Raw genomic sequence first — 25,780 nt, 5'->3', positions numbered from 1 at the left:
CAACGCTGTGACAGGTACGCACACAGGAGACAGGGGAAACTGCACAACGCAGTTTCACACGACCACACAAACTGCAAAAGGCCAGGGCCTGACAGGAACAAATGCACAGCTGATGAGGCAAATGGGCTGGGAGGGACAGACACACAGACTGGACCTGAACAGCAGCACAACTTCTGAATGAGATGGGTGCCAGGAGATGCCAAGGGGATGCCAGTTGGAATGACCAAACCGACATAAGGGCTCTGATGAGCCAAAGAGATGATACGAAGATAATGTACAGACACCAGCCCACAGTCCACGTGGACACACATGCATGGTCTTTACCCTTGACGGTGAGCGTGGCCGAGGTTCTCTCCGGCCCACACACGCATGAATATTCCCCAGCATCTGCCACGGTCAGGTCACGGATCTCCAGCTCACACACGGCCCCATCCTTCCTCAGGCTCACTCTGTCCCCAGATATCAGGACCTCTGGCCCCTTCCTCCACTCCACAGGGGCCTCCTTGCTCAGCTCACAGTGTAGCGTGACTGTTGCCCCTTCTGTGGCCTCTTCCTTCTTCAGGCCTTTTGTGAACTTGGCAGGCAGGGCTGGGGAGGGTCAGACAGACATAGAACATCAGAGTCTCAGGAGAACTTTGGAGACAGGACATGACGTGACAGAGGAAAAGACAGAGACCAAAAGGACAACAGGACAGAACCAGCAGTGACACGCTGGGTGGGAAGTAGCTCAGATGCTGGTTTCTCCTGGTTCACACAGCAGCACGGAAAGGCAGAAGGAATTCCATGGAGTTACAAGAATGGGGTGACACTGTGATGAAGAGGGAAGGTGGGATGAGTGCAGGGAGATGCCATCAAGTCAATAATTGGACACCAAACACAGCTCTGCTTGGCCACACAGTCTTTACCCATGATGGTCAGCATGGCCGAGGTTCTCTCCTGCCCACACACGCACGAGTACTCCCCAGCGTCTGCCATGATCAGGCCACAGATCTCTAGCTCACACACAACTCCGTCCTGCCTCAGGTTGACTCTGTCCCCAAACTGGAGGACCTCTGACCCCTTCCTCCACTCCACAGGGGCGTCCTTGCTCAGCTCACAGCACAGTGTAACTGTTGCCCCTTCCTTGGCCTCTTCCTTCTTCAGGCCCTTTGTGAACTTGATGGGCAGGGCTGGGAAGGATGGAGAGACATGAGCATGATCGCACTCCCTGAGCACACAGATGAGGTAGGACGTGGACATCACAGAGAAGACACAAAGCCCAACTGGACAGGGGCCACATGCTGGCTGTGCCAGTCAGCACTGAGGACTGTGGCTTTCCTCAGCCCTCCCTGCTCAAGCTGTGGTTGTGGCCCCTTCCCTGGACCCCACAGGCCTCATGTTTCATGTGAACCTGGTGGGCAGGGCTGGAGCCTGTTGGAAGGTGTGGAGAACATCAGATTCTCCAGAGATCATTGTGGGACACAACAGGATAAGAGAAAGGAAAAGACACAGACTCTAAAGGGGCAACAGGACAGAACCAGCACTGACATGACGGGTGGGAAGCAGCTCAGATGCTGGTTTCTCCTGGTTCACACAACAGCCCAGGAAGGTGGAAGGAACTCCATGGAGCTCTGGGAAGAGGCTGACACTGAAGGGAGGAGGGGAGGTGGGATGAGTACAGAGAGATGTCATCAAGTCAGTAACTGGACACCAAAACAGAGCTCTGCTGGACCACACATGGTCTTTACCCTTGACGGTGAGGGTGGCCGAGGTTCTCTCCTGCCCACACATGCACGAGTACTCCCCAGCATCTGCCATGGTCAGGTCACAGATCTCCAGCTCACACACGGCCCCGTCCTGCCTCAGGGTCACTCTGTCCTCAGATTTTAGGATCTTGGGCCCCTTCCTCCACTCTACGGGGGCCTCCTTGCTCAGCTCACAGCGCAGTGTAGCTGTGGTCCCTTCTGTGGCCTCTTCCTTCCTCAGGTCCTTTGTGAACTTGGCAGGCAGGGCTAGAGATGGTCAGAAAGACACAAACACTATCATGTTCCTGAACACACAGAAAAAACAGGTTGTGGACAGTACACAGAAGACACACAAGTCAGGAGGACATAGACCGCTTGATGGGTGCACCCAGCACACTCCCGGGACTGTGACTTTAAAAGATCCAATCTATACATGTGCCACAGAACAGCCAGGGAGCCAGACAGGGACAATGATATAATTAGGAAAGGAACACCAGGACACACTGAGAGAGCAGGGTAGAAAAGGAAAATGAGAGCAGAGAAGGGATGGGCAGACACCAAACAGCAGTCCGTGTGGCCATATGTGGTCTTTACCCTTGACGGTGAGCGTGGCCGAGGTTCTCTCCTGCCCACACACGCATGAGTACTCCCCAGCATCCGCCATGGTCAGGTCACAGATCTCCAGCTCACACACGGCCCCGTCCTGCCTCAGGCTCACTCTGTCCTCAGCTCTGAGGGTCTTGAGCCCCTTCCTCCACTCCACAGGGGCTTCCTTGCTCAGCTCACAGTGCAGGGTGACTGTGGCCCCTTCTGTGGCTTCCTTGCTTCTCATTCTGCCTATGAACTCAGCAGGCAGGGCTGGAAAGGGTCATACAGACATAGAACATCAGAGTCTTGAGAGAACTTTGGAGACAGACATGACATGACAGAGGAAAAGACAGAGACCAGCAGGCCAACGGCACAGAACCAGCACTGACATGATGGGTGGGAAGTAGCTCAGATGCTCGTTTCTCATGGTTCACACAACAGCCCAGGAAGGTAGAAGGAATTTCATGGAGCTAAGAGAAGAAGGTGATGCTGAGATGAGGTGGGAAGGTGGGATGAGTGCAGGGAGAAACCATCAAGTCAACAATTAGACAGCAATCACAGCTCTGCTTGGCCACATGTAGTCTTTACCCTTGACGGTGAGTGTGGCCGAGGTTCTCTCCTGCCCACACACGCACGAGTACTCCCCAGCATCCGCCATGGTCAGGCCACGGATCTCCAGCTCACACATGACTCTGTCCTGCCTCAGGGTCACTCTGTCCTCAGATTTGAGGGTCTTGGGCCCCTTCCTCCACTCCACGGGGGCCTCCTTGCTCAGCTCACAGCACAGTATAGCTCTGGCTCCTTCTGTGGCCTCTTCCTTCTTCAGGCCCTTTATGAACTTGGCAGGTAGGACTGGGGAGGGTCAGACAGACATAAAACTTCAGAGTCTCAGGAGAACTTTGGAGACAGGACATGACACGACAGAGGATAAGACAGAGACCAGCAGGCCAATGGCACTGAACCAGCAGTGACATCCTGGGTGGGAAGTAGCTCAGATGCTGGTTTCTCCTGGTTCACACAAAGGCCCAGGAAGATGGGAGGAATTCCATGGAGCTATGAGAAGGGGTTGACACTGAGATGAGGAGGGAAGGTGGCATGAATGCAGGGAGATGCCATCAAGTCAATAACTGGACACCAAACACAGCTCTGTTTGGCCACACATGATCTTTACCCTTGACGGTGAGTGTGGCCGAGGTTCTCTCCTGCCCACACACGCACGAGTACTCCCCAGCATCTGCCATGGTCAGGTCACGGATCTCCAGCTCACACACGGCCCCGTCCTGCCTCATGTTGACTCTGTCTCCAGGTCTGAGGATCTCTGTCCCCTTCCTCCACTCCACGGGGGCCTCCTTGCTCAGCTCACAGCACAGTGTAACTGTTGCCCCTTCCTTGGCCTCTTCCTTCTTCAGTCCCTTTGTGAACTTGATGGGCAGGGCTGGGAAGGATGGAGACATGACCATGATCACACTCCCTGAGCACACAGATGAGGCAGGACGTGGACATCACAGAGACACAAAGCCCAACTGGACAGGGGACACATGCTGGCTGTGCCAGTCAACACTGAGGACTGTGGCTTTCCTCAGCCCTCCCTGCTCAAGCTGTGGTTGTGGCCCCTTCCCTGGACTCCTCGGGCCTTATGTTTCATGTGAACTTGGTGGGCAGGGCTGGAGAGATTTGGAAGGTGTGGAGAACATCAGATTCTCCAGAGATCATTGGGGGACAGGTCAGGACAGCAGAAAAGACACAGATTCTTACAGAACAGCAGGGCAGAACCAGCAGTGACACAAGGAGTGGGGTAGCTCAGATGTTGATTTCTCCTGGTTCACACAATAACCCAGGAAGGTGGAGGGAATTCCATGGAGTTACAAGAACAGGGTGACACTGAGATGAAGGGAAGATGGGATGATACCAGGTATATGCCAACAAGTGAATAATTGGACACCAAAACAGAGCTCTGCTTGGTCACACGTGGTCTTTACCCTTGACGATGAGTGTGGCCGAGGTTCTCTCCTGCCCACACACGCACGAGTACTCCCCAGTGTCTGCCATAGTCAGGCCATGGATCTTCAGCTCACAGAGGACCCCGTCCTGCCTCAGGCTCACTCTGTCCCCAGTTCTGAGGGTCTCCGACCCCTTCCTCCACTCCACGGGGGCCTCCTTGCTCAGCTCACAACACAGCATCACTGTGGCCCCTTCTGTGGCCTCTTCCTTCATCAGGTCCCTAATGAACTTGGCAGGCAGGGCTGGGAAGAGTCAGACAGACATAGAACATCAGAGTCTCAGAAGAACTTTGAAGACAAGACATGACATGACAGAGGAAAAGACAGAGACCAGCAGGCCAATGGCACAGAACCAGTAGAGACATCCTGGGTGGGAAGTAGCTCAGGTGCTCGTTTCTCATGGTTCACACAAAAGCCCAGGAAGGTGGGAGGAATTCCATGGAGTTACAATAATGGGGTGACACTGAGATGAGGAGGGAGGGTGGGATGAATCCAGGTAGATGCCATCAAGTCAATAACTGGACACCAAACACAGCTCTGCTTGGCCACACATGGTCTTTACCCTTGACAGTGAGCATGGCTGAGGTTCTCTCCTGCCCACACACGCATGAGTACTCCCCAGCATCTGCCATGGTCAGGTCACGGATCTCCAGCTCACACATGACTCCGTCCTGCCTCATGTTGACTCTGTCCCCAGGTCTGAGGGTCTCCGGCCCCTTTCTCCACTCCACGGGGGCCTCCTTGCTCAGCTCACAGTGCAGCATGACCATTGCCCCTTCCTTGGCCTCTTCCTTCTTCAGGTCCTTTGTGAACTTGGCAGGCAGGGCTGGGGAGGGTCAGCAGACATAACATCAGAGTCTCAGGAGAACTTTAGAGACAGGACAAGACATGACAGAGGAAAAGACAGAGACCAACAGGAAAACAGGACAACAGGACAGAACCAGCAGTGATACACTGGGAGGGAAGTAGCTCAGAAGCTGGTTCTCATGGTTCATATAACAGCCAGGAAGGTGGGAGGAATTCCATGGAGCTAAGAGAAGATGATGATACTGAGATGAGGAGGGAAGGTGGGATGATTTCAGTAGGATGCCATCAAGTCAATAATTGGACACCAAAACACAGCTCTGCTTGGCCACACGTGGTCTTTACCCATGATGGTCAGCATGGCCGTGGTTCTCTCCTGCCCACACACGCATGAATATTCCCCAGCATCCGCCATGGCCAGGCCACGGATCTCCAGCTCACATACGACTCCGTCCTGCCTCATGTTGACTCTGTCCCCAGATTTGAGGATCTCTGGCCCCTTCCTCCACTCCACGGGGGCCTCCTTGCTCAGCTCACAGCACAGTGTAACTGTTTCCCCTTCCTTGGCCTCTTCCTTCTTCAGGCCCTTTGTGAACTTGATGGGCAGGGCTGGGAAGGATGGAGAGACATGAGCATGATCGCACTCCCTGAGCACACAGATGAGGTAGGACGTGGACATCACAGAGAAGACACAAAGCCCAACTGGACAGGGGCCACATGCTGGCTGTGCCAGTCAACACTGAGGACTGTGGCTTTTCTCAGCCCTCCCTGCTCAAGCTGTGGTTGTGGCCCCTTCCCTGGACTCCACAGGCCTCATGTTTCATGTGAACCTGGTGGGCAGGGCTGGAGCCTGTTGGAAGGTATGGAGAACATCAGATTCTCCAGAGATCATTGTGGGACACAACAGGATAAGAGAAAGGAAAAGACACAGACTCTGACAGGACAACAGGGCAGAACCAGCAGTGACATGCTGGGTGGGAAGCAGCTCAGATGCTGGTTTCTCCTGGTTCACACAGCAGCTCAAGAAGGCAGAAGGAACTCCATGGAGCTCTGGGAAGAGGCTGACACTGAAGTGAGGAGGGGAGGTGGGATGAGTGCAGAGAGATGCCATCAAGTCAATAATTGGACACCAACAAAACTCGGCTCGGCCACATGTGGTCTTTACCCTTGACGGTGAGCGTGGCCGAGGTTCTCTCCTGCCCACACACGCACGAGTACTCCCCAGCATCCGCCACGGTCAGGCCACGGATCTCCAGCTCACACATGACTCCTTCCTGCCTCAGGGTCACTCTGTCCTCAGATTTGAGGGTCTTGGGCCCCTTCCTCCACTCTACGGGGGCCTCCTTGCTCAGCTCACAGCACAGTACAGCTCTGGCTCCTTCTGTGGCCTCTTCCTTCTTCAGGCCCTTTATGAACTTGGCAGGCAGGGCTGGGGAGGGTCAGCAGACATAGAACATCAGAGTCTCAGGAGAACTTTGGAGACTGGACACGACATGACAGGGGAAAAGACACAGACAAACAGGACAACAGGACAGAACCAGCAGTGACACACTGAGGGGGAAGTAGATCAGATGCTGGTTTCTCTTGGTTCACAGAACAGCCCAGAAAGGTGGACGGAATTCCATGGAGCTGAGAGAAGAGGGTGATACTCAGATGAGGAAGGAAGTTTGGATGAATGCAGTGGGATACCATCAAGTCAACAACTGGACACCAGACACAGCTCTGCTTGGCCACACGTGATCTTTACCCTTGACGGTGAGCGTGGCCGAGGTTCTCTCCTGCCCACACACGCACGAGTACTCCCCAGCGTCTGCCATGGTCAGGCCACGGATCTCCAGCTCACACATGACTCCTTCCTGCCTCAGGCTCACTCTGTCCTCAGATTTCAAGACCTCTGGCCCCTTCCTCCACTCCACAGGGGCCTCCTTGCTCAGCTCACAGTGTAGCGTGACTGTTGCCCCTTCTGTGGCCTCTTCCTTCCTCAGGTCCTTTATGAACTTGGCAGGCAGGGCTGGGGAGGGTCAGACAGACATAGAACATCAGAGTCTCAGGGGAACTTCGGAGACAGAACATGACATGACAGAGGAGAAGACAGAGACCAACAGGACAGCAGGCCAGAACCAGCAGTGACACACTGGGAGAGAAGCAGCTCAGATGCTGGTTTCTCATGGTTCATACAACAGCACAGGAAGGTGGAAGGAATTCCACAGAGTTATAAGAATGGGGTGACACTGAGATGAGGAGGGAAGGTGGGATGAGTTCAGGGAGATGCCATCAAGTCAATAATTGGACACCAAAACAGAACTTTGCTTGGCCACATGTGTTCTTTACCCTTGACGGTGAGCATGGCCGTGGTTCTCTCCTGCCCACACACGCACGAGTACTCTCCAGCATCCGCCATGGTCAGGCCATGGATCTCCAGCTCACACATGGCCCCGTCCTGCCTCAGGCTCACTCTGCCCCCAGCTCTGAGTGTCTCCGGCCCCTTCCTCCACTCCACGGGGGCCTCCTTGCTCAGCTCACAGTGCAGTGTGGCTGTGGCCCCTTCTGTGGCCTCCTTGGTCTTCAAGTCTTCGATGAACCGAGCAGGCAGGGCTGCAGAGAGTTAGTTGTACAGAAGCCATCAATCATCTGTAGGATTTGGGGGTATGACCTGCACATTCAGGATGGGAACAGAAGCAGGAAGGGTGGAGGATGTGGGAAGCGGCAGATCATTGCATGTTTGACAGTGAGATCTTCCTGCACCTTGCTGACAGTGGTGCAGAGCAGCAGGGGACTGGCTCTATCCAGTCCTCTCAGCTTCTCAGTGGACATCTGTCCTGCTTCTATCTTTTCATACAGACTAAGCCCTAACCTCACCTGCACCCAGAGTCCAAGCCACGCCCTTCCAGCTCACAGCCCACACGTGCAACCATGCAATTGACATCTCTCTTGGGAGAACCCCTGAGAGGCACCTTCTAGACATGACACCCAGTGCCCCACTGACACCCCTCACTTGTGCTCCCCATCCCAGGTAGAGCGTCAATCCAGCACTGCCCACCCCTGGACCCACTGCATGCCTTCCCTCCCCATAACAGGCCCCACCTCCTCCACCTCACACATTCACTTTTTGACCCCACTGGACTTCCATTCTCCTGGCTCAGATCTTCTAGACCCCATTGGAACCCCTGGCCTTCCACCCTGCCGTCTGTCCTCTCCTCCCTCCCAACTCCAGGCAGAGTGTGAGCTTCACAAGTTCCAGACGACCAGGGCCCACCCTGGTTATATCCTGTTGTGGGATGAATCGTGTCCTTCAAAATTCATATGTTGGAGCCACATCCCCAGGGCACAGAATGAAGATGTATTGGAAATGTGGTCTTTAAAGAGATGACTAAGGTAAAATGAGGTCAATGGGGTGTGACCTAACCCAACATGACTGGTGTCCTTATAAGCAGAGAAGTTTAGGGCACAGAAGAATGACCATGAGGACACAGGGAGAAGATAGTCATCTACATGCCTAGAAGAGAGGTCTTGGGAGAAACCAGCTCTGCCTACACCTTGATCTCAGACTTCCAGCTTCCAGGACTGGTAGGAAAAATTTTTCTAATGTTTAAGCCACTGTTATGTTGTTAAACCATTCAGATTTTGATCCCAGGAGTGGGTCGCTACTGTAACAAATACACTATTATGGAAATGGCTTTGGAACTGGGTGATGGGTGGAAGCTGGAAAGGTTCTAAGGTGCAATGTTAAATAAATGTAGATTACCTTGAAGAGATTACTGGTAGAAATACGGATGCCAAAGGTGCTTATGGTGAGGCCTCAGATGGAAATGAGGAATGTGTTATTGGAGACTGGAAGAAAGGCATTTCTTTTATAAAGTGGTGAAGAATTTGGCTGAATTGCATCCCAGAGTTCTGTGGAAGGTAGAACTTACAAGCGAACTTGGTTATTTAGCTAAGGTGATTCCTAAGCCAAACACTGAAGGCACAGACTGATCCCTCCATGCTGCTTATGATAAAATGTGAGGGGTAAAAAAGAGCCATTTCAAAGAAGGAAGTATTTAAGCAAAGGGAACCCAAAAGTTGAAGATTTAGAAATTTTTCAGCCCACTGAAATTGCAAAAAAGAAAAATGAGAAAGCCTCTTCTGGAGAGGATGCCAAGGGTGTGCCTGAAAAATCACTTGGTAAAGAGATTATGAGTGTGACTCCTGGAGCCAATTAGCCATCTCTACAAAGCCAGGAGTAGAGATGGAATTATTCAGGACGGATGTGTGGAATGTGCTCTGCTCTGATGGCTTGGAATCCTGCGAATTGTACGGGAGACCAACAAGGCTTTTGAGAATTTTATGCCAGCAGAAAGACTGTTAGCCACGAGTCAGGCACAGAAGGGCACAAAGTGATGGAAGCTTTCAGACGCTGCGGTTTCTACAGGATGGCCCAGTAGAGCCATCCAGCTGGGAACAAGCGTTACCCTTCAAAGTTGGGAAGAATAACCCCAATGGTAATTCGGAGGTCAGCAGGGCTGCCACTGCATCCATGGTCCCAGAGGGTCAGGCCACCTTTGCCCAGGGCCAAGGAGGTGAGGTCACCACTCTGAGGGGCCCAGGAGACGGAGCACTGAGCCAGGGGACCATTCTCCAGCTAAAATCAAACAGAACTTGTCCTACGAAGTGTTGGATTTCCATGGGACCAGTGGCTTCTTTCTTCTTTCCTGTTTCCTCTCTTTTGGAATGTGAATTATCTATCCCATGCCTGTCCCACTGATGTATTTTGGAAAAGTGCATAACTCATCTGATTTCATAGTTTTACAGCTGGAGAGGAGTCTTGCCTCAGGATGAATCTTACCTCCCATCTCACCCACATTTGATTTAGGTGAGACCTTGGGCTTAGCCTGACACTGAAATGGGTTCAGACTTTTGGATTGGGGGGATGGGGTAAATGTACTCTGCACGTGAAAAGGACATGTATTTTGGGGGGCAAGAGGATAGAATAGTGTGGACTGACTCACATCTCCCTTCAAATACATATGTTAAGTCTGAACCCCCAAGAACTCAGAATGAATTTATTTGGAGATAAGGTCTTTTAGAAAATGAGGTCACTGGGGTGGGCCCTAATCTAACCTGACTTGTAAGTGTCCTCATAAGAAGAGGAGATTAGAACACAGACCCACAGAGAAGAATGACTAAGGTGAAGACAAAGGGAGAGATGGCTGTCTACCAGCCAAGGAGAGAGGCTTCATAAGAAACAACCCTGCAGACACCTTGATCTTGGACTTCCAGCCTCCAGGACTATTAAACAATAAATGTATGCCGTAAGTCACCTGTCTGTGATAGCTGTTATTCAGCCAAGCTGTCTGAGACAGAGCTCTTCAGAGGTTTCACACAATTTCCAAGCTCAATCAAATGCTGTCACCACGCACAAGCAGGCCTGGCCTGTCTGACCACCTCCTCTCTGAACCCCTCAATGCTGTACTTCAGCCCTCCTGTGCATATCTGCCAATCCCATGAATGCCCCCAACCCCACGCCTGGGTTCCAGAGCCCAACATCCAGAGCCCCAGTCACATGCCAGTGGCCCTGGGCAGCTCTCCTGGACCATGACATCTGTCTGCTGGTGCCTCCCTATAGGGTCTTTGCATCACCCACTGATTCTAGACAGGGCTGGCCAGTGTGTTTGTGGGATGGATCAGACAGATGGTGATCGTGACTCTGAGGCAGCAGTGACGTTGGGAGAGCAGAGAACAGGTGTCAGAGAGAAGCCACTCAGGTGGCCACACATGGTCTTTACCCTTGATGTTGAGCGTGGCCGAGGTTCTCTCCTGCCCACACATGCACGAGTACTCCCCAGCGTCTGCCATGGTCAGGCCATGGATCTCCAGGTCACACACGACTCCGTCCTTCCTCAGGCTCACTCTGTCCCCAGATTTCAGGACCTCTGGCCCCTTCCTCCACTCCACAGGGGCCTCCTTGCTCAGCTCACAGTGTAGTGTGACTGTTGCCCCTTCTGTGGCCTCTTCTTTCTTCAGGCCTTTTGTGAACTTGGCAGGCAGGGCTGGGGAGGGTCAGACAGACATAGAACATCAGAGTCTCAGAAGAACTTTAGAGACAGGACATGACATGACAGAGGAAAAGACAGAGACCAACAGGACAACAGGCCAGAACCAGCAGTGACACACTGGGAGAGAAGCAGCTCAGATGCTGGTTTCTCATGGTTCATACAACAGCCCAGGAAGGTGGGATGAGTTCAGTAGGATGCCATCAAGTCAATAATTGGACACCAAACACAGCTCTGCTTGGCCACATGTGGTCTTTACCCATGATGGTCAGCATGGCCGTGGTTCTCTCCTGCCCACACACGCATGAATATTCCCCAGCATCCGCCACGGTCAGGCCACGGATCTCCAGCTCACATACGACTCCGTCCTGCCTCATGTTGACTCTGTCCCCAGATTTGAGGATCTCTGGCCCCTTCCTCCACTCCACGGGGGCCTCCTTGCTCAGCTCACAGCACAGTGTAACTGTTTCCCCTTCCTTGGCCTCTTCCTTCTTCAGGCCCTTTGTGAACTTGATGGGCAGGGCTGGGAAGGATGGAGAGACATGAGCATGATCGCACTCCCTGAGCACACAGATGAGGTAGGACGTGGACATCACAGAGAAGACACAAAGCCCAACTGGACAGGGGCCACATGCTGGCTGTGCCAGTCAGCACTGAGGACTGTGGCTTTTCTCAGCCCTCCCTGCTCAAGCTGTGGTTGTGGCCCCTTCCCTGGACCCCACAGGCCTCATGTTTCATGTGAACCTGGTGGGCAGGGCTGGAGCCTGTTGGAAGGTGTGGAGAACATCAGATTCTCCAGAGATCATTGTGGGACACAACAGGATAAGAGAAAGGAAAAGACACAGACTCTGACAGGACAACAGGGCAGAGCCAGCAGTGACATGCTGGGTGGGAAGCAGCTCAGATGCTGGTTTCTCCTGGTTCACACAACAGCCCAGGAAGGCAGAAGGAACTCCATGGAGCTCTGGGAAGAGGATGATGCTGAAGTGAGGAGGGAAGGTGGGATGAGTGCAGAGAGATGCCATCAAGTCAATAATTGGACACCAACAAAACTCGGCTCGGCCACATGTGGTGTTTACCCTTGACGGTGAGCGTGGCCGAGGTTCTCTCCTGCCCACACACGCACGAGTACTCCCCAGCATCCGCCACGGTCAGGCCACGGATCTCCAGCTCACACATGACTCCTTCCTGCCTCAGGCTCACTCTGTCCTCAGATTTGAGGGTCTTGGGCCCCTTCCTCCACTCCACGGGGGCCTCCTTGCTCAGCTCACAGCACAGTACAGCTCTGGCTCCTTCTGTGGCCTCTTCCTTCTTCAGGCCCTTTATGAACTTGGCAGGCAGGGCTGGGGAGGGTCAGCAGACATAGAACATCAGAGTCTCAGGAGAACTTTGGAGACTGGACACGACATGACAGGGGAAAAGACACAGACAAACAGGACAACAGGACAGAACCAGCAGTGACACACTGAGGGGGAAGTAGATCAGATGCTGGTTTCTCTTGGTTCACAGAACAGCCCAGAAAGGTGGACGGAATTCCATGGAGCTGAGAGAAGAGGGTGATACTCAGATGAGGAAGGAAGTTTGGATGAATGCAGTGGGATACCATCAAATCAACAATTGGACACCAGACACAGCTCTGCTTGGCCACACGTGATCTTTACCCTTGACGGTGAGCGTGGCCGAGGTTCTCTCCTGCCCACACACACACGAGTACTCCCCAGCGTCTGCCATGGTCAGGCCACGGATCTCCAGCTCACACATGACTCCTTCCTGCCTCAGGCTCACTCTGTCCTCAGATTTCAGGACCTCTGGCCCCTTCCTCCACTCCACAGGGGCCTCCTTGCTCAGCTCACAGTGTAGCGTGACTGTTGCCCCTTCTGTGGCCTCTTCCTTCTTCAGGTCCTTTGTGAACTTGGCAGGCAGGGCTGGGGAGGGTCAGACAGACATAGAACATCAGAGAACTTTAGAGACAGGACATGACATGACAGAGGAAAAGACAGAGACCAACAGGACAACAGGCCAGAACCAGCAGTGACACACTGGGAGAGAAGAAGCTCAGATGCTGGTTTCTCATGGTTCATACAACAGCCCAGGAAGGTGGGATGAGTTCAGGGAGATGCCATCAAGTCAATAATTGGACACGAAAACACAGCTCTGCTTGGCCACATGTGGTCTTTACCCTTAATGGTGAGCGTGGCCGTGGTTCTCTCCTGCCCACACACACACGAATATTCCCCAGCATCCGCCACGGTCAGGCCACGGATCTCCAGCTCACATACGACTCCATCCTGCGTCATGTTGACTCTCTCCCCAGATTGGAGGGTCTTGGGCCCCTTCCTCCACTCCACAGGTGCCGCCTTGCTCAGCTCACAGTGCAGGGTAGCCGTGGCCCCTTCCATGGCTTCTTCATTCCTCAGACCCTTTGTGAACTTGGTGGGCAGGGCTAGGGCATTGGAAAGACACACACACACAATCACGCTCTGTGAGCACACAGAAGAGACAGGATGTGAACAGCACAGAGGAAACACAAAAGCCAGGGAGACCTGGGACATATGCCAAGGACACACTGTGGATTGAGGCTTCCCTCAGCCCAGCCCTTTCTGTGGACATTTCAGGCCTCCAACTTTGTATGAATCTGGAAAGCAGGACTGGGGAGGGTCAGAATGCCACAGAGACCATCAGGTTCTGTGGAGAATTTGGCAGGGAGGCAGGACATGACAGGATGGAGGAAAAGACAGAGACTCTGACAGGAAAACAAGACAGTTCTGGCAGTCACACAAGGGGTGGGAGGTGGCTTAATTGCCAGTTTCTTCTGGTTCATCCAACAGCCCAGGAAAGCAGAAGGGATCCCATGGAGTTATGGAAAGAGGGTGACACTGAGACAGGAAACGAATGTAGAATGAATATAGAGAGATGTCATAAAGTCAGGAACTGGACACCAAACATGGCTATGCTTCGCCCACATGGTCTTTACCCCCAACAGTGAGCATGGCCGAGGTTCTCTCTTGCCTGCACACACACAAGGACTCCCCAGTGTCCACTACAGCCAGGCCGTGGATCTCCAGCTCACACACGGCCCAGTCCTGCCTCTCCCTCACTCTGTCCCCATCTCAGAAGGTCTCAGACCCCTTCCTCCACTCTGCAGGGGCCACTCCACTCAGCTCACAAAGCACAGTATGGCTGTGGCCCCTTCCTTCCTCAGACCCTTCATGAACTTGGCAGGCAGGGCTGGGGAGGGCCAAGAAGCCACTGAGAACATCAGGCTGTCGGAGGGACTCTGCATCCAGGACGAGGACATCCACGAAAAGCACACACACTGCCAAAGACCGCCGTATGAACAAGTGAATGAATGCACAGAGGGTGATGGGGGCAAATGTCCCAGAGGGAACAAAGGGCACAAAGGACTGGACGTGAACATTAGAACAGCTACTGGAAGAGGAGACAGGAGCTATGAGGCATCTGGGGGAGCCCAGGAGAAAAGACACAGCCACAGGGTCCCACAGACGAGAAGGTGGTGACATGGAGACAACGTGCAGACATGAAGCCACAGGTCCACGTGGCTTCACACAGTCTTTACCCTTGATGGTGAGTTTGGCCGAGGTCTTCTCCGGCCCACACATGCACGAATACTCTCCAGCGTCTGCCACAGCCAGGCCACGGATCTCCAGCTCACACACGGCCCCATCCTGCCTCAGGCTCACTCTGTCCCCGGCTCTGAGGATCTCAGGCCCCTTCCTCCACTCCACAGGGGCCTCCTTGCTCAGCTCACAGTGCAGTGTGGCTGTGGTCCCTTCCGTGGCCTCCTCATTTCTCAGGCCCTTTGTGAACTTGGTGGGGAGGGCTGGGGAGGGTCAGAGTGACACGGAGAACGTCAGACTCTTTGGAGAATTTAGGGGGATTCAGGATGTGGACATTAGACAATGAAACATTCACACTTTGGAGCAAAAAAGAAATAAAAGCATGGGCCCACAGAAGCATGGGTGGGCAGCAGTGCCCTGGGGGCAGAGGATGGACTGGCTGAGCCCAATCAGGTACAGATCAGCAAGGAAACGGAGGATCTGGAATCCTCAGCGAGGACTTCAGGACATGGACAGACACACTGAAATGGCTACAGCGCCCACAGGAATGATGGAAAGACACAGTAACCAAAAAGGATGTCCTCCCCGTATCTTTCATGGTCCCTTCCACCACTGCAGGCGGCTGCCTTGCTCAGCTCACAGCGCAGCATGGATGTGAGCGTGGCCTCTCTCGCGGCCTGCTTGGGCTCCATAACTTTTGTGAATTGGGTGCTCAGGGCTGGGGAGGGTCAGACAGAAACACAGACCACTGGACTCTGAAGCTTGCAGACAAGGCCATAGACACCACGTTGGCAAACACAGGCACCTGCTGGAAGCGGGAGCCCAGACGACCAGACAAAATGCCCACAGTGGGCTGCTCTGGTGCAAAGGAGCCCCCACTGTCCCCCCCTCATGGGAGCCCACCCACCTGGCCATCATCCACCCCACACAGGAAGTGGCCCTGTCTGCCCCTAACGCCATGGGCCAGCCCTCCTGCTCCAGCTGACTGTGCCCCCTCCCCTCAGACTGTCCCCTTTCATCCCATGTCCCAGCCATAGGCTGCCCTGCCACGCCCTAACAGACCCCTCTCTATGGCTGCTGCCAAGAGCCAGCGCATCTGCCAAAGACTCCAGACGTGGCCCTCCCACTGTGGCATGGGTGCCCACCTGCCCTTCCTGGGTCTGGCTCTGCTCCTCAGTGTGGCTCTTCTGTCAGCCTCCTCCTCTCCTTTCACAGTCAAGCACTGTCCACACCCAGACCTCACCTCCACCTCATCTCCACACACCTCATCTCCATCCAGACCTCACTTCCCCCAACACCCAGATGCTGGACAGCAGATCTGAGGACCTCCCATCGGGGCTCTCCCATGGCTCAGAACACACGCCCCGCTTCCCTCCCCAGATGCCCCTTTGACATTCCACCCTTGAGGGCCATGCTTTGACCTTCTTCCCAGCTGCTCTCCTGACATACCCCCTCAAGAGGACCCTAATTCCTCTCTCTGTGTGGTTGCCCTCATCCTCTCCCCAAGACATGGACCCCTGAGGGCAGGGGGGACCTTATTCTTTGCTCTTTATCTGAGATGGGCCTCACAGGAGTAGGTGCTGGGAGACGCATGCGGCAGGAGTGCAGGAGACACACAGGGAAGTGAAAAACCCTACACAGACGGGGCAGAGCTAGAGGACGTGTCAAACCCTCAGACATGAAGCCACTGCTCCACGTGGCCACACACGGTCTTTACCCTGGACAGTGAGCGTGGCCGAGGTTCTCTCCTGCCCACACACGCACGAGTACTCCCCAGCGTCTGCCACGGTCAGGTCACGGATCTCCAGCTCACACACGGCCCCATCCTGCCTCAGGCTCACTCTGTCCCCGGTTCTGAGTGTCTCCGGCCCCTTCCTCCACTCCACGGGGGCCTCCTTGCTCAGCTCACAGTGCAGAGTGGCTGTGGTCCCTTCTGCGGCCTCCTTGCTTCTCAGTCTTCTTATGAACTCAGCAGGCAGGGCTGGGGAGGGTCAGACATAGAACATCAGAGTCTTGAGAGAACTTTGGAGACAGGATATGACACGACAGAGGAAAAGACAGAGACCAATAAGCCAGCAGCACAGAACCAGCAGTGACAAGCTGGGTGGGAAGTAGCTCAGATGCTGGTTTCTCCTGGTTCACACAACAGCCCAGGAAGGTGGGAGGAATTCCATGGAGCTAAGAGAAGAGGGTGACACTGAGATGAGGAGGGGGCGGGATGAAAGCAGTGGGATACCATCAAGTCAAGAATTGGACACCAAACACAGCTCTGCTTGGCCACACGTGATCTTTACCCTTGACAGTGAGCGTGGCCGAGGTTCTCTCCTGCCCACACACGCACGAGTACTCCCCAGCATCCGCCACGGTCAGGCCACGGATCTCCAGCTCACACACGGCCCCGTCCTGCCTCAGGGTCACTCTGTCCCCAGTTCTGAGGGTCTTGGGCCCCTTCCTCCACTCCACGGGGGTCTCCTTGCTCAGCTCACAACGCAGTGTGGCTGTGGTCCCTTCTGTGGCCTCCTTGCTTCTCAGTCCTCCGAGGAACTCAGCAGGCTGGGCTGCAACAAGGTCCAATGGACACAGAACAACACCTTCATTCTCCCACAAAGGATGAAAGGGGCTGCCTGGACCCGCGTGGGGTCACATGACCAGAGTGGGTAAGGATGCTTACCCTTTACAGTGAGCCTGGCTGACGTTGTCTGGTCTCCGACACAGCAGGAGTATTGCCCGCTGTCCTGGGGCCGCAGGTCCCGGACCACCAGCTCCAGCATGGTACCCTCCTGCCTCAGGGTGTACTTGCCTCCAGACCGCAGGACCTCATCTCCGCAGCGCCACTCCACAGGCGTGGCTACCGATGACAGCGTGCAGCGCAGTGTAGCTGCACCACCCTCCAGCACCTCCATGTCCTTCAGCCCCTCTCGGAACCGCACTGGCCGAGCTGTGGGACAGGCATGAGGTCAGCTCAGCACTCACCACACTGTCTCCCACAGGGGTCCCCCAACTATGGTTGAGGATGGCTGAGGGCAGGGTGCAGGCAGGTCTACCTCACTGTCTACACTGCCGGCTAGTGACAGTGACCCCAAGACCTCTGTTCAACCAGGAGGATGAACAAAACAACAGGAAACAGAGAAGAGTGGAGTGCTGTGGGCTATACTGTGTCCCCCAGATTCAGCTGTTGAGCCCTGTTCTACCCTCAGGACTCAGAATAAAATTGTATTTAGAGATGGGGGTCTTTAAAGAGATGATCAAGGTAAAATCAGGTCTTTAGGGTGGGCCTTAATCTCATATTATTGGTGTTACAACACCAAGAAAAGGAGACTAGGAGACAGACACACACAGGGGGACGACCATGGAAGAACACGGGGAGAAGTCGGCCATCTACATGCCAAGGAGAAACCAAGCCTGCCGACACCTTGATCTGAGACTGCTGGTTTCCAGGACTGGGAGACACTAAATGTCTGTTGCTTAAGCCACTCAGCTTGTGCTATTTGTTACGCAGCCTGAGCTGACTGAAATATAAATGTAGATGAACCAAGCCAACAGAAGGATGATACGGAGATGTCAGAACACAAGACAAAGTCAGGAATGAAGTAAAAAAAGACACGGCTGGTCAAGAGACCAAGAATGGCTGAGGGAGGCTACCGGGAGCAGCAGAGACCCAGAGATGGGGGTTAAGGAGCAATGCTAGATGGACCAACTGTTGAAAAGACATAGGTGGACAGAGGGAGCCTCAGAACACCCCCACCCACACTCAAACACACACATAGAGGGCGGAGATGGAGAGAGAAGGAGTCGGATGGAGTCCCCCCGAGACCTTAGCAAGATGAAAGACACGGGTGCCCCGAGTGTGGCTGGAGGCTGCCCAGTGCCCCCCAGGTGCTCACCATGGACCCTGACTATGGAGCTGCTCCAGGCACCCCCGGCCTCACACTTGTAACGCCCACTGTCTTGTAGGGTGGTGCCAGTGATGACCAGTTGGGCCTGGCGACCCTCATAGGTCAGCCGGCACCGGGCTGAAGGCCGCAGGGCCTTCCCGTCCTTGGTCCAGTACACAGAGCTGTCTGAGGCAGCAGTCTCACAGACCAGGGTCAGGTCCTCCCCTTCCGTGACCGTGGCGTCTGTGAGCTCCTGGGAGAAGACGCTCGGCTTCTCTGGAGACAGAGAGGAAAGCATAGGATGTTTGGAGGTTCCTGCAGGAGAAGCCCCAGGTCTCGCTGTAGACCAGGCAACACTGCTGGTCAGTGTCCACCTGTCCCCCTCAGCCTGGGCTGCAAACATCGCTCAAAAGGGAACAGGACAGGCTTCTTGTGGCTCCACACTCCATAGGGGTGGGGCCCAGCCCAAACGACACTGATTCTGAGTTCGTTTTTGCATACCACGTGCAACTGCAACAACACATCTTGAGACAACGCCACTCAGCCTCCCAAGCCCCGCTCCCTGGGATTAAGGCCCCACCCAGCCCACGGGGAGCCCACGGTGCCTTCTCTGTAAGCCCTGGGCCACATTCGGTGTGTGGCCAAACCACTGCCTTGAGGGTGCACCCTTAGCTTTGGACCGGCCCCCTTAATGGCACCAGGCACTGGGCACGTAGCCTACCTGTGACCCGCAGGGTGGCCGAGGCCCGCTGGTCACCTGCCTCAAAGTGGACGGTGCCTGAGTCCTTGAGCGCTAGCTGCCGCAGGGTCAGCACATGGTAGCCACCCGGCTGGGCCTCGATCTGATTGAGTTCGTTGGTGTACAGGGGGGTCTTGTCCAAGAACCAGTGGACGGGCTTGTAGTCAGCGGGGGAGATGCGGCAGCAGAAGGTGGCCGGGCAGCCCTCCTGCACCTCCACATCCTCCAGGTCCTCCGTGATGAGCACTCTCTGGCCTGCAGGGGCACACATGGGCGTGTCAGGGACCCTGGGGCCAGCTGCCAAGGGAAACAGGTGCTCCCCAAGACCTGGGGGAGGCTCAGGGCAGGAAGCCAGCAGATGATCTTAACAGGCTCAGGGTGACAAAACTCAGAAGACAGTAAGTGGATCCAAACTGAACTGTCCAAAAGGATTTGTTTTAGGTCTGCCAACTAGTCTCCAACCCAACTCTGGGGTCCTTCTGCACAGCACACAAGGTGAGCGCCCCCCATCAAGTTGTGCCCCCTAACCTGTCTATGCCAGGTGTGACTGTCATAGAAGCCACAACACAATTAAATCTCGTATTAACAGAAGAAAGGGGAGTGTGAAAAAAAGATGGTAGGCTATGATAAAATTTAAATCAGATGCTTTGGAGGACTGACAGCGGGAATTCCTAGGGAAAAAAAGCTGGTGGGTTTTTTTGTTTTGTTTTGTTATTTTTGCTGCTGTCTTAGGTATGGTGAAAACATACAAAGAAGTCATAAAAATAGAAATGGATTGGCTTCCAGATTCCTTCTGCAGCCACAGTTGTCTTGAAGCTACTGGTCACCGGAAAAGCGTAGATGGCACTTTGGGAGGGCGAAGCATGCAAAGGAGATAAGGAATTCTGATTTGTGAACTGACACACAAAGAAACAGCTCTGGCTGACACCAGCAGACAGGCACAGGTCTGTGTGTCTTAAATTTTTTAAAGAGCATGTTTTGTTATTACGTGACATTAGTATAAAGAAATGCAACTGATTTTTGTATGTTAATCTTGTAACCTGCTACCTGGCTGAATTCTTTTATTAGTTCTAGCAGTTTTTGTGTGGAACTTTTAGGGTTTTCTATATATAGTAACATGTCGTCGGCATATAGTGACACTTTTACCTCTTTATTTCCAATTTGGATCCCTTTTATTTCTCTCTGTTGCCTGATTGCTGTGGCTAGGACTTCCAAGACTATGTCGAATAGGAGTGGTGACAGTGGGCATCCTTGTCTTGTCCCAGATTTTAGTGGGAAGCTTTTGAGTTTTTCACCATTGAGTGCTATGCTGACTGTGGGTATGTAATATATAGCTTTTATTATGTTGAGATATGTTCCCTCTATGCCCACTTTGGCGAGAGTTTTTATCATAAATGGGTGTTGAATTTTATCAAATGCTTTTTCTGCATCTATTGAGATGACATTCGCTTTAACTGACTTTTTTAAAGCATAGATATCCATTTTATTAGACAGTTGCGCTTCGACTGAGCTAACAAAATGCTTTCACTGAACTCAGTGGATTCACTGTATTTCATTGAAAAAGAGAAAAAAAAAAAGTCAAAAGTGAGGCTTCTTTGCTATTCCTTTTGTTTTTTCCAGTGGAAAGATCCCGGGAAGGACCTCCCACTGACTTCACCCTGGACAACGGCCCTGGGGTCAGGAAGACTGGGCTGAACCCTGACCTACCGGCCCTACGACCCTGGGCCAGCCAACAACCCCAAGTAACGGCCCCAGTTTCCTCATCAGTGAAAAGGGAGAATGATAAGAATGTGCAGAAAATAGGCATGGGGGGGCGGGGCACACACTGGACGGGCCCCAGAAACATTCACTGCGCAAATGAATGCCCAGATAAATGAGGGCTGCCGACTCCTTTATACAAGGTCCAGCTGGGAGGGACTCAGGACAAGACCACCCACAGCAACCCCCCATTAGAGACAGGGAGACCGAAGCTGAGTTCGTCCAGGGCCAGGCAGCGCTCTGATCTCTGACCACCTCCAAGTCGACCTGAATCCAAGCTTACACCTGAGCACACCGAGGGCTGTGAAATCTGGTGCGCAAAGGAGAGCGACAGTGCAGCGCCCGGGGCCTCACCTTGCACGAGGAGCCGGGCCTGGGACTGGGCCTGGCCGATGTCACAGGTGTAAGTGTCACTGTCCACCTTCTCCAGGGCGCTGATGGTGAGCTTCAGGGTCAGGCCCTCCTGGCTGGGCACGTGCTTCCCCGAGGCTGGCAGCTCCGTGAGGCCCTTGCGCCAGGTCACCGTAGCCGCAGGGCGCTCCGTCTTACAGACGAACACAGCCGTGCCCTTCTCCTCCACCTGCAGATCGGCTAGCTCCTCCGTGAATCGGTTAGGCTTTTCTGGAGGAAGGGGGCAACAGTGGGTGGGAGGGTGAGACCTGTGCAGACCCCATGCAGGGCTCCCTGGGGTGGGAAATCAGTCCCACCACAGGGAGTTCTCCTGGCCCACCCGCAGAACCCCAAGGGCCTGGGAGAGCGCCTTCCTTGCTGGGCGCTCCTCAGTTCCTGCCTGGGACAGAGTGGCTCGGGCCTCAAGGGGGCAGTCACACGGAGGGACAAAAGCCACAGGGGCTGTCCCAGGCTCTCTCGTGGGGGTTACCTTCCACGCGGAGGCTGGCTGTGCTTTTGGAGGTGTCTGTCTCACAGGTGTAGTTGCCCGAATCTTTGAGTGAGGCCGCGTGGACGATGAGTGTGGCCTGAGTGCCCTCGGTGAGCAGCTCATACTTCTGACTCTTCCGAATGGCTTTGCCATCCTTCAGCCAGCGCACCGGGGTACCCACCCGTGAAAGCTCACACCTCAACGTCACATCCTCGCCCAGCACAGCCTGTTGGTCCTCCAACGGCTTCATGATGTCAACCGGCCTCTCTGAAAGCAGCAGAGACGTCGGCCCATGAGGCACGGCCACAGGTCCACCCATGGCCATGGCCCTCATCACGCCTGGGGTGAGGGCAGGGCAGGCATTCAGGAACCTCTGACCCTGCAGGCCGAGACCACAGAACCTACGGCTCCAAAACTTTAAACTCTGGGACCTCAGAGCCCTGGAATGCCAGGCGGGGACCCTGGGAGAGAGAGGTATTCAGCCACAGAATCTTACGTTCTCAGCATCTCAGGTGCTCTGCAACTCAAACCATGGCCACGAGCCCGTGCTATGAGCACCAGGCATTTATGCTGTAAGTGACAGCTCAGAAATGCCAATGGTAATTTCACCAGCTCCATGAGTCATGCAGCCTGGGGGTACCAAGGCAGTCGAACTACAGATTGGAGATCAGAAGCCCTGCTCGTGCCCAAGGCTCCAGAACCTTGTCCTACAAACTAAGCCCCTGGGTGACCACGATTCCCCAGTACCCACAAAAGATGCCTCTGGGCCCCAAAGAGGGGCTGGGAAGCAATACCCAGAAGCACTCCCATGGTGCCCGAGGCTGCCTGGCAGGCCCCGACCCTGGAGAGAGACCCCCGACCTGCCCCCATCAGGTCCCACTGCCGCCATCACCCACCTCTGACAATGAGTGAGGCCTTGGAGGTGAGGTCCCGCACGGAGAAGACCACCTCCCCAGCGTCACTCGGCGCCGCATCTTGGATTGCCAGAGTGTACTTGCGGCCCTGGCGTGTAGCCCGGAAGCGGCCGGAGCTGCCCACTGTTTTCCCACCAACTGTCCACACGGCCACATCGCCAGCGTTCTCATGGGACAGGATGCACTCGAAGTGGCAGCTGTCGCCCTCCAGCACCTCCATGGTCTTCAGCCTCTTGGTGATGCCCACGTGCAGGTCTGTGGGTCATGGGAGACAGTTGTCACAGCAGCCAGGCCCATGGGAGGCTGCCCCTCAAGACAGGTGCCATCAAGCCTGTCCCAGTCCCAGGTCAGACCCAGGAGGGCCAAGACCCGCCACGGAGCCTACACAGCCACCCTCCCTAGCCCCACTCCCAGAGGGCCTGCTGCCCCTCTCAGCAAACGTCTCCTGGCCTCCAGCTGTCCATGCTCTGGTGTTTGGATGGCCGAGAGCTGTGAGCTGTGATGGTGGCAGCTGCCTTCACACTGGCCATGGAGCCGTGCTCGTATGGTCCAGAAGGACAGATACCCAAAATGAGGGGGGATCCAGCTCTAGAACCAACTCGCCACACCACCCTCCCCTTTCAAGTCTCATCACAAACTGACCAGATCATCAGGGACCAACCATGGGACTACAGGGTCACGGGGGAGCAGGCCTGCCATGCATGCAGGAAAGAGGAGGACTGTGGGAGCAGAGCCTGCACAGTGACGCACACAGGACACCAGGCATCTGCCCTGTGGCCGGGGCACCAGGCCCAGGCTTGAGAGGGGCAAGTGGAAGGAATCTGGCCTGCCTACGGCCACCTTTGGAGCCTGGGAGCCCTTTCAGGGCATCCTCTGCTTAACATCTCAACCTCTCCCACTCCCCAACTCCCAGAGGCTCTCCTGAGCACCCCCTCTGTGGTCCCTGTGCCTGCCTACACACACCCCCTGGCACAGAGCGAACGCCTCCAGCCTCTGTTGAATCCCTCATACCGTGGGACTCTATCAAGCAGGGTGAGTCCAGTCTCCCACACTTTGCTCCATTGCCCATCACCCCTGACCTGCCTGCCTACACCTGGGCCCCCTAACACCCTGTCAGGAGTCTTCCCTGACCTCTCCAGACTCAGCAGGGCAGCCCCTGGCCCCCAAGAGTAGGTGGGTCCCCCAGATGGAGGCACCCCCATGCCTCCAGTGCCCTGGCCCCTCCCTCTGGAGCCAGCTGCAGCCACGCACCATGCACGCTGACATGGGCGTGAGTCTCGTCAGTGCCTACGTCGCAGGTGTATAGGCCAGCATCGTCCTGGCTCAGGTCATGCACCACGAGTCCCCGTGTGCCCGCCGTATGCAGGAAGTCATACTTGTCACTGGGGCCCAGCTCCACGCCATCCTTTCGCCACACCACACTGGCCTGGTGGTCAGAGACCTCACACTGCAAGGCCAGTGTGCCCCGCTCCTCTGCAGAGACGTCATCCAGTGCCTTTAGGAATACCACCGGCTTCCCTGTAGGGAGGGTGTGGGTGGCTGAGGAAACGCTGCCACTTCTGGCCTGGGGCGGGGCTGGGGGGGACCAGGCACATGTCCCAGGGGTCTGCAGACATCCCACAGGGACACCTCACCTTTGACCTTCAGGCGAGCCGAGGCCGTAACCTTGGGGGAGGAAGCACACACGATGCCCGTGTCAACCCGCCGGACCCGCTTCAGCACCAGTGTGTGGCGGCGGCCCTCGTGGGTAATCTCGTGGAAGCTGTCATTATACAGTGGCGTCCCATTGAGCGACCACTCCACCTCTTCGTCCTCGTGCGACAGCTCACAGGAGAAGCAGGCAGAGCCCTCCTCCGTGACCTCCAAGTCCTGCAGTGGCTGCTTCACTGTCACCTCCCGCACTGCCAGGAGCACATGGGACAGCTCAACGTGACCGCCACCACCACCTCCCCTAGACTCCCTCTGGTGGCCCTGTGCACCCTCACTCTGTACCTTCCACAGTGACCTCAGCGCTACTCTGGGCGCTGCCAGCCTGGCACCGGTAGATGCCAGTGTCCGAGGGTGTGAGCCGCAGGATGCGCAGCTCCGCCATGTGGCCCTCCAGCCTCATCTTGAACTTGTGAGATGGTGCCAGGGGCGTCTCCTCCTTGTACCACTGCACAGCCTTGGGGGGCGGCTTGAAGTCACAAGACAGGACCACCGACTGCAGCTCCCGCCCCACCTTGGGCTCCAGTGGCCGTGTGAGCACCACGGGGATGTCTGCGGTGGGAGAAGAGAGGAGAGTGCTGCGGAAAGCGGGCCAGACTGCTGGCCGGAACACGCGCCCGTGCCCGCGCCCACGCCCTGCCCTGCAGCGGCTCCGCCCGCAGCCCACCCACCAGGCCGCACTCTCTCACCTGAGACGACCAGGCTGGCAGTAGAGCGTGACTTGCCGATGGTGAAGTGCACCGGCCCCGTCATGGTAGAGCACGTCCGTCGCAGCGTCAGCCGGTGCACTGTGCCCTCCTGCTCAATCCCCACGTCAGCCCCAGCCTGCAGCACCGTCTTCCCCAGGAGCCACTTGGGTGGCCTCACCGAGGGGATGGAGGTCTCACACTCGAACCAGGCAGGGGCTGGCTCCAACACGGTCACGTCCTGCAGGCCCCGCACGATGGTGATGGATTGCTCTGGGGGTGAGGAGCCGGTCACCAGGGCAGTCCTGTGGAGGCTCACCAGCTGCCCCTCCTGCAGGCTCCGCGTTCCTCCCTGGGAACAAACCCTCCCAGGCATGCTCGCATCTTCCCCCGGGTACCCCGATGCCTCCAGTCAGGTCCAGGTCCTTCTCAGACCTGGCCGACTCCAAGTGCCACTGCAAATGATACAGGCTGGAGTCCCTTCCCCCAGAGGGA

General features: G+C 55.3%; 1 protein-coding gene across 50 annotated transcripts in view; it reads right to left on the bottom strand.

Moving 5' to 3' along the window:
- The window catches only part of OBSCN (obscurin, cytoskeletal calmodulin and titin-interacting RhoGEF), a 169,429-nt gene that overhangs the window by 62,217 nt on the left and 81,432 nt on the right, over positions 1-25,780 (bottom strand). For 17 of the 50 annotated variants that reach the window (XM_032477303.1, XM_032477305.1, XM_032477304.1 and 14 more), the window contains 30 exons: positions 25,289-25,558; positions 24,885-25,151; positions 24,527-24,793; positions 24,144-24,410; positions 22,875-23,147; positions 21,979-22,245; positions 21,453-21,719; positions 19,323-19,595; positions 18,611-18,877; positions 17,398-17,664; positions 17,021-17,284; positions 16,444-16,707; positions 14,726-14,989; positions 13,328-13,591; positions 12,810-13,073; positions 12,228-12,491; positions 11,408-11,671; positions 10,882-11,145; positions 7,448-7,711; positions 6,864-7,127; positions 6,282-6,545; positions 5,462-5,725; positions 4,875-5,138; positions 4,292-4,555; positions 3,484-3,747; positions 2,901-3,164; positions 2,319-2,582; positions 1,728-1,991; positions 906-1,169; positions 325-588 (listed from right to left, as the gene is read on the bottom strand). In XM_032477303.1, coding sequence (XP_032333194.1) covers positions 325-588; positions 906-1,169; positions 1,728-1,991; positions 2,319-2,582; positions 2,901-3,164; positions 3,484-3,747; positions 4,292-4,555; positions 4,875-5,138; positions 5,462-5,725; positions 6,282-6,545; positions 6,864-7,127; positions 7,448-7,711; positions 10,882-11,145; positions 11,408-11,671; positions 12,228-12,491; positions 12,810-13,073; positions 13,328-13,591; positions 14,726-14,989; positions 16,444-16,707; positions 17,021-17,284; positions 17,398-17,664; positions 18,611-18,877; positions 19,323-19,595; positions 21,453-21,719; positions 21,979-22,245; positions 22,875-23,147; positions 24,144-24,410; positions 24,527-24,793; positions 24,885-25,151; positions 25,289-25,558 — 7,965 coding nt within the window. The remainder of the gene's footprint in view (positions 1-324; positions 589-905; positions 1,170-1,727; positions 1,992-2,318; positions 2,583-2,900; positions 3,165-3,483; positions 3,748-4,291; positions 4,556-4,874; positions 5,139-5,461; positions 5,726-6,281; positions 6,546-6,863; positions 7,128-7,447; positions 7,712-10,881; positions 11,146-11,407; positions 11,672-12,227; positions 12,492-12,809; positions 13,074-13,327; positions 13,592-14,725; positions 14,990-16,443; positions 16,708-17,020; positions 17,285-17,397; positions 17,665-18,610; positions 18,878-19,322; positions 19,596-21,452; positions 21,720-21,978; positions 22,246-22,874; positions 23,148-24,143; positions 24,411-24,526; positions 24,794-24,884; positions 25,152-25,288; positions 25,559-25,780) is intronic. The other 33 variants (XM_032477308.1, XM_032477318.1, XM_032477314.1 and 30 more) reach the window with 33 other exon arrangements.

The sequence above is a fragment of the Camelus ferus genome, chromosome 3, assembly GCF_009834535.1.
Source record: "Camelus ferus isolate YT-003-E chromosome 3, BCGSAC_Cfer_1.0, whole genome shotgun sequence".
NCBI lineage: Eukaryota > Metazoa > Chordata > Mammalia > Artiodactyla > Camelidae > Camelus > Camelus ferus.
The sequence above is the reverse complement of the archived record's forward strand: the minus strand, read 5'-3'. Positions and strand labels throughout refer to the sequence as shown.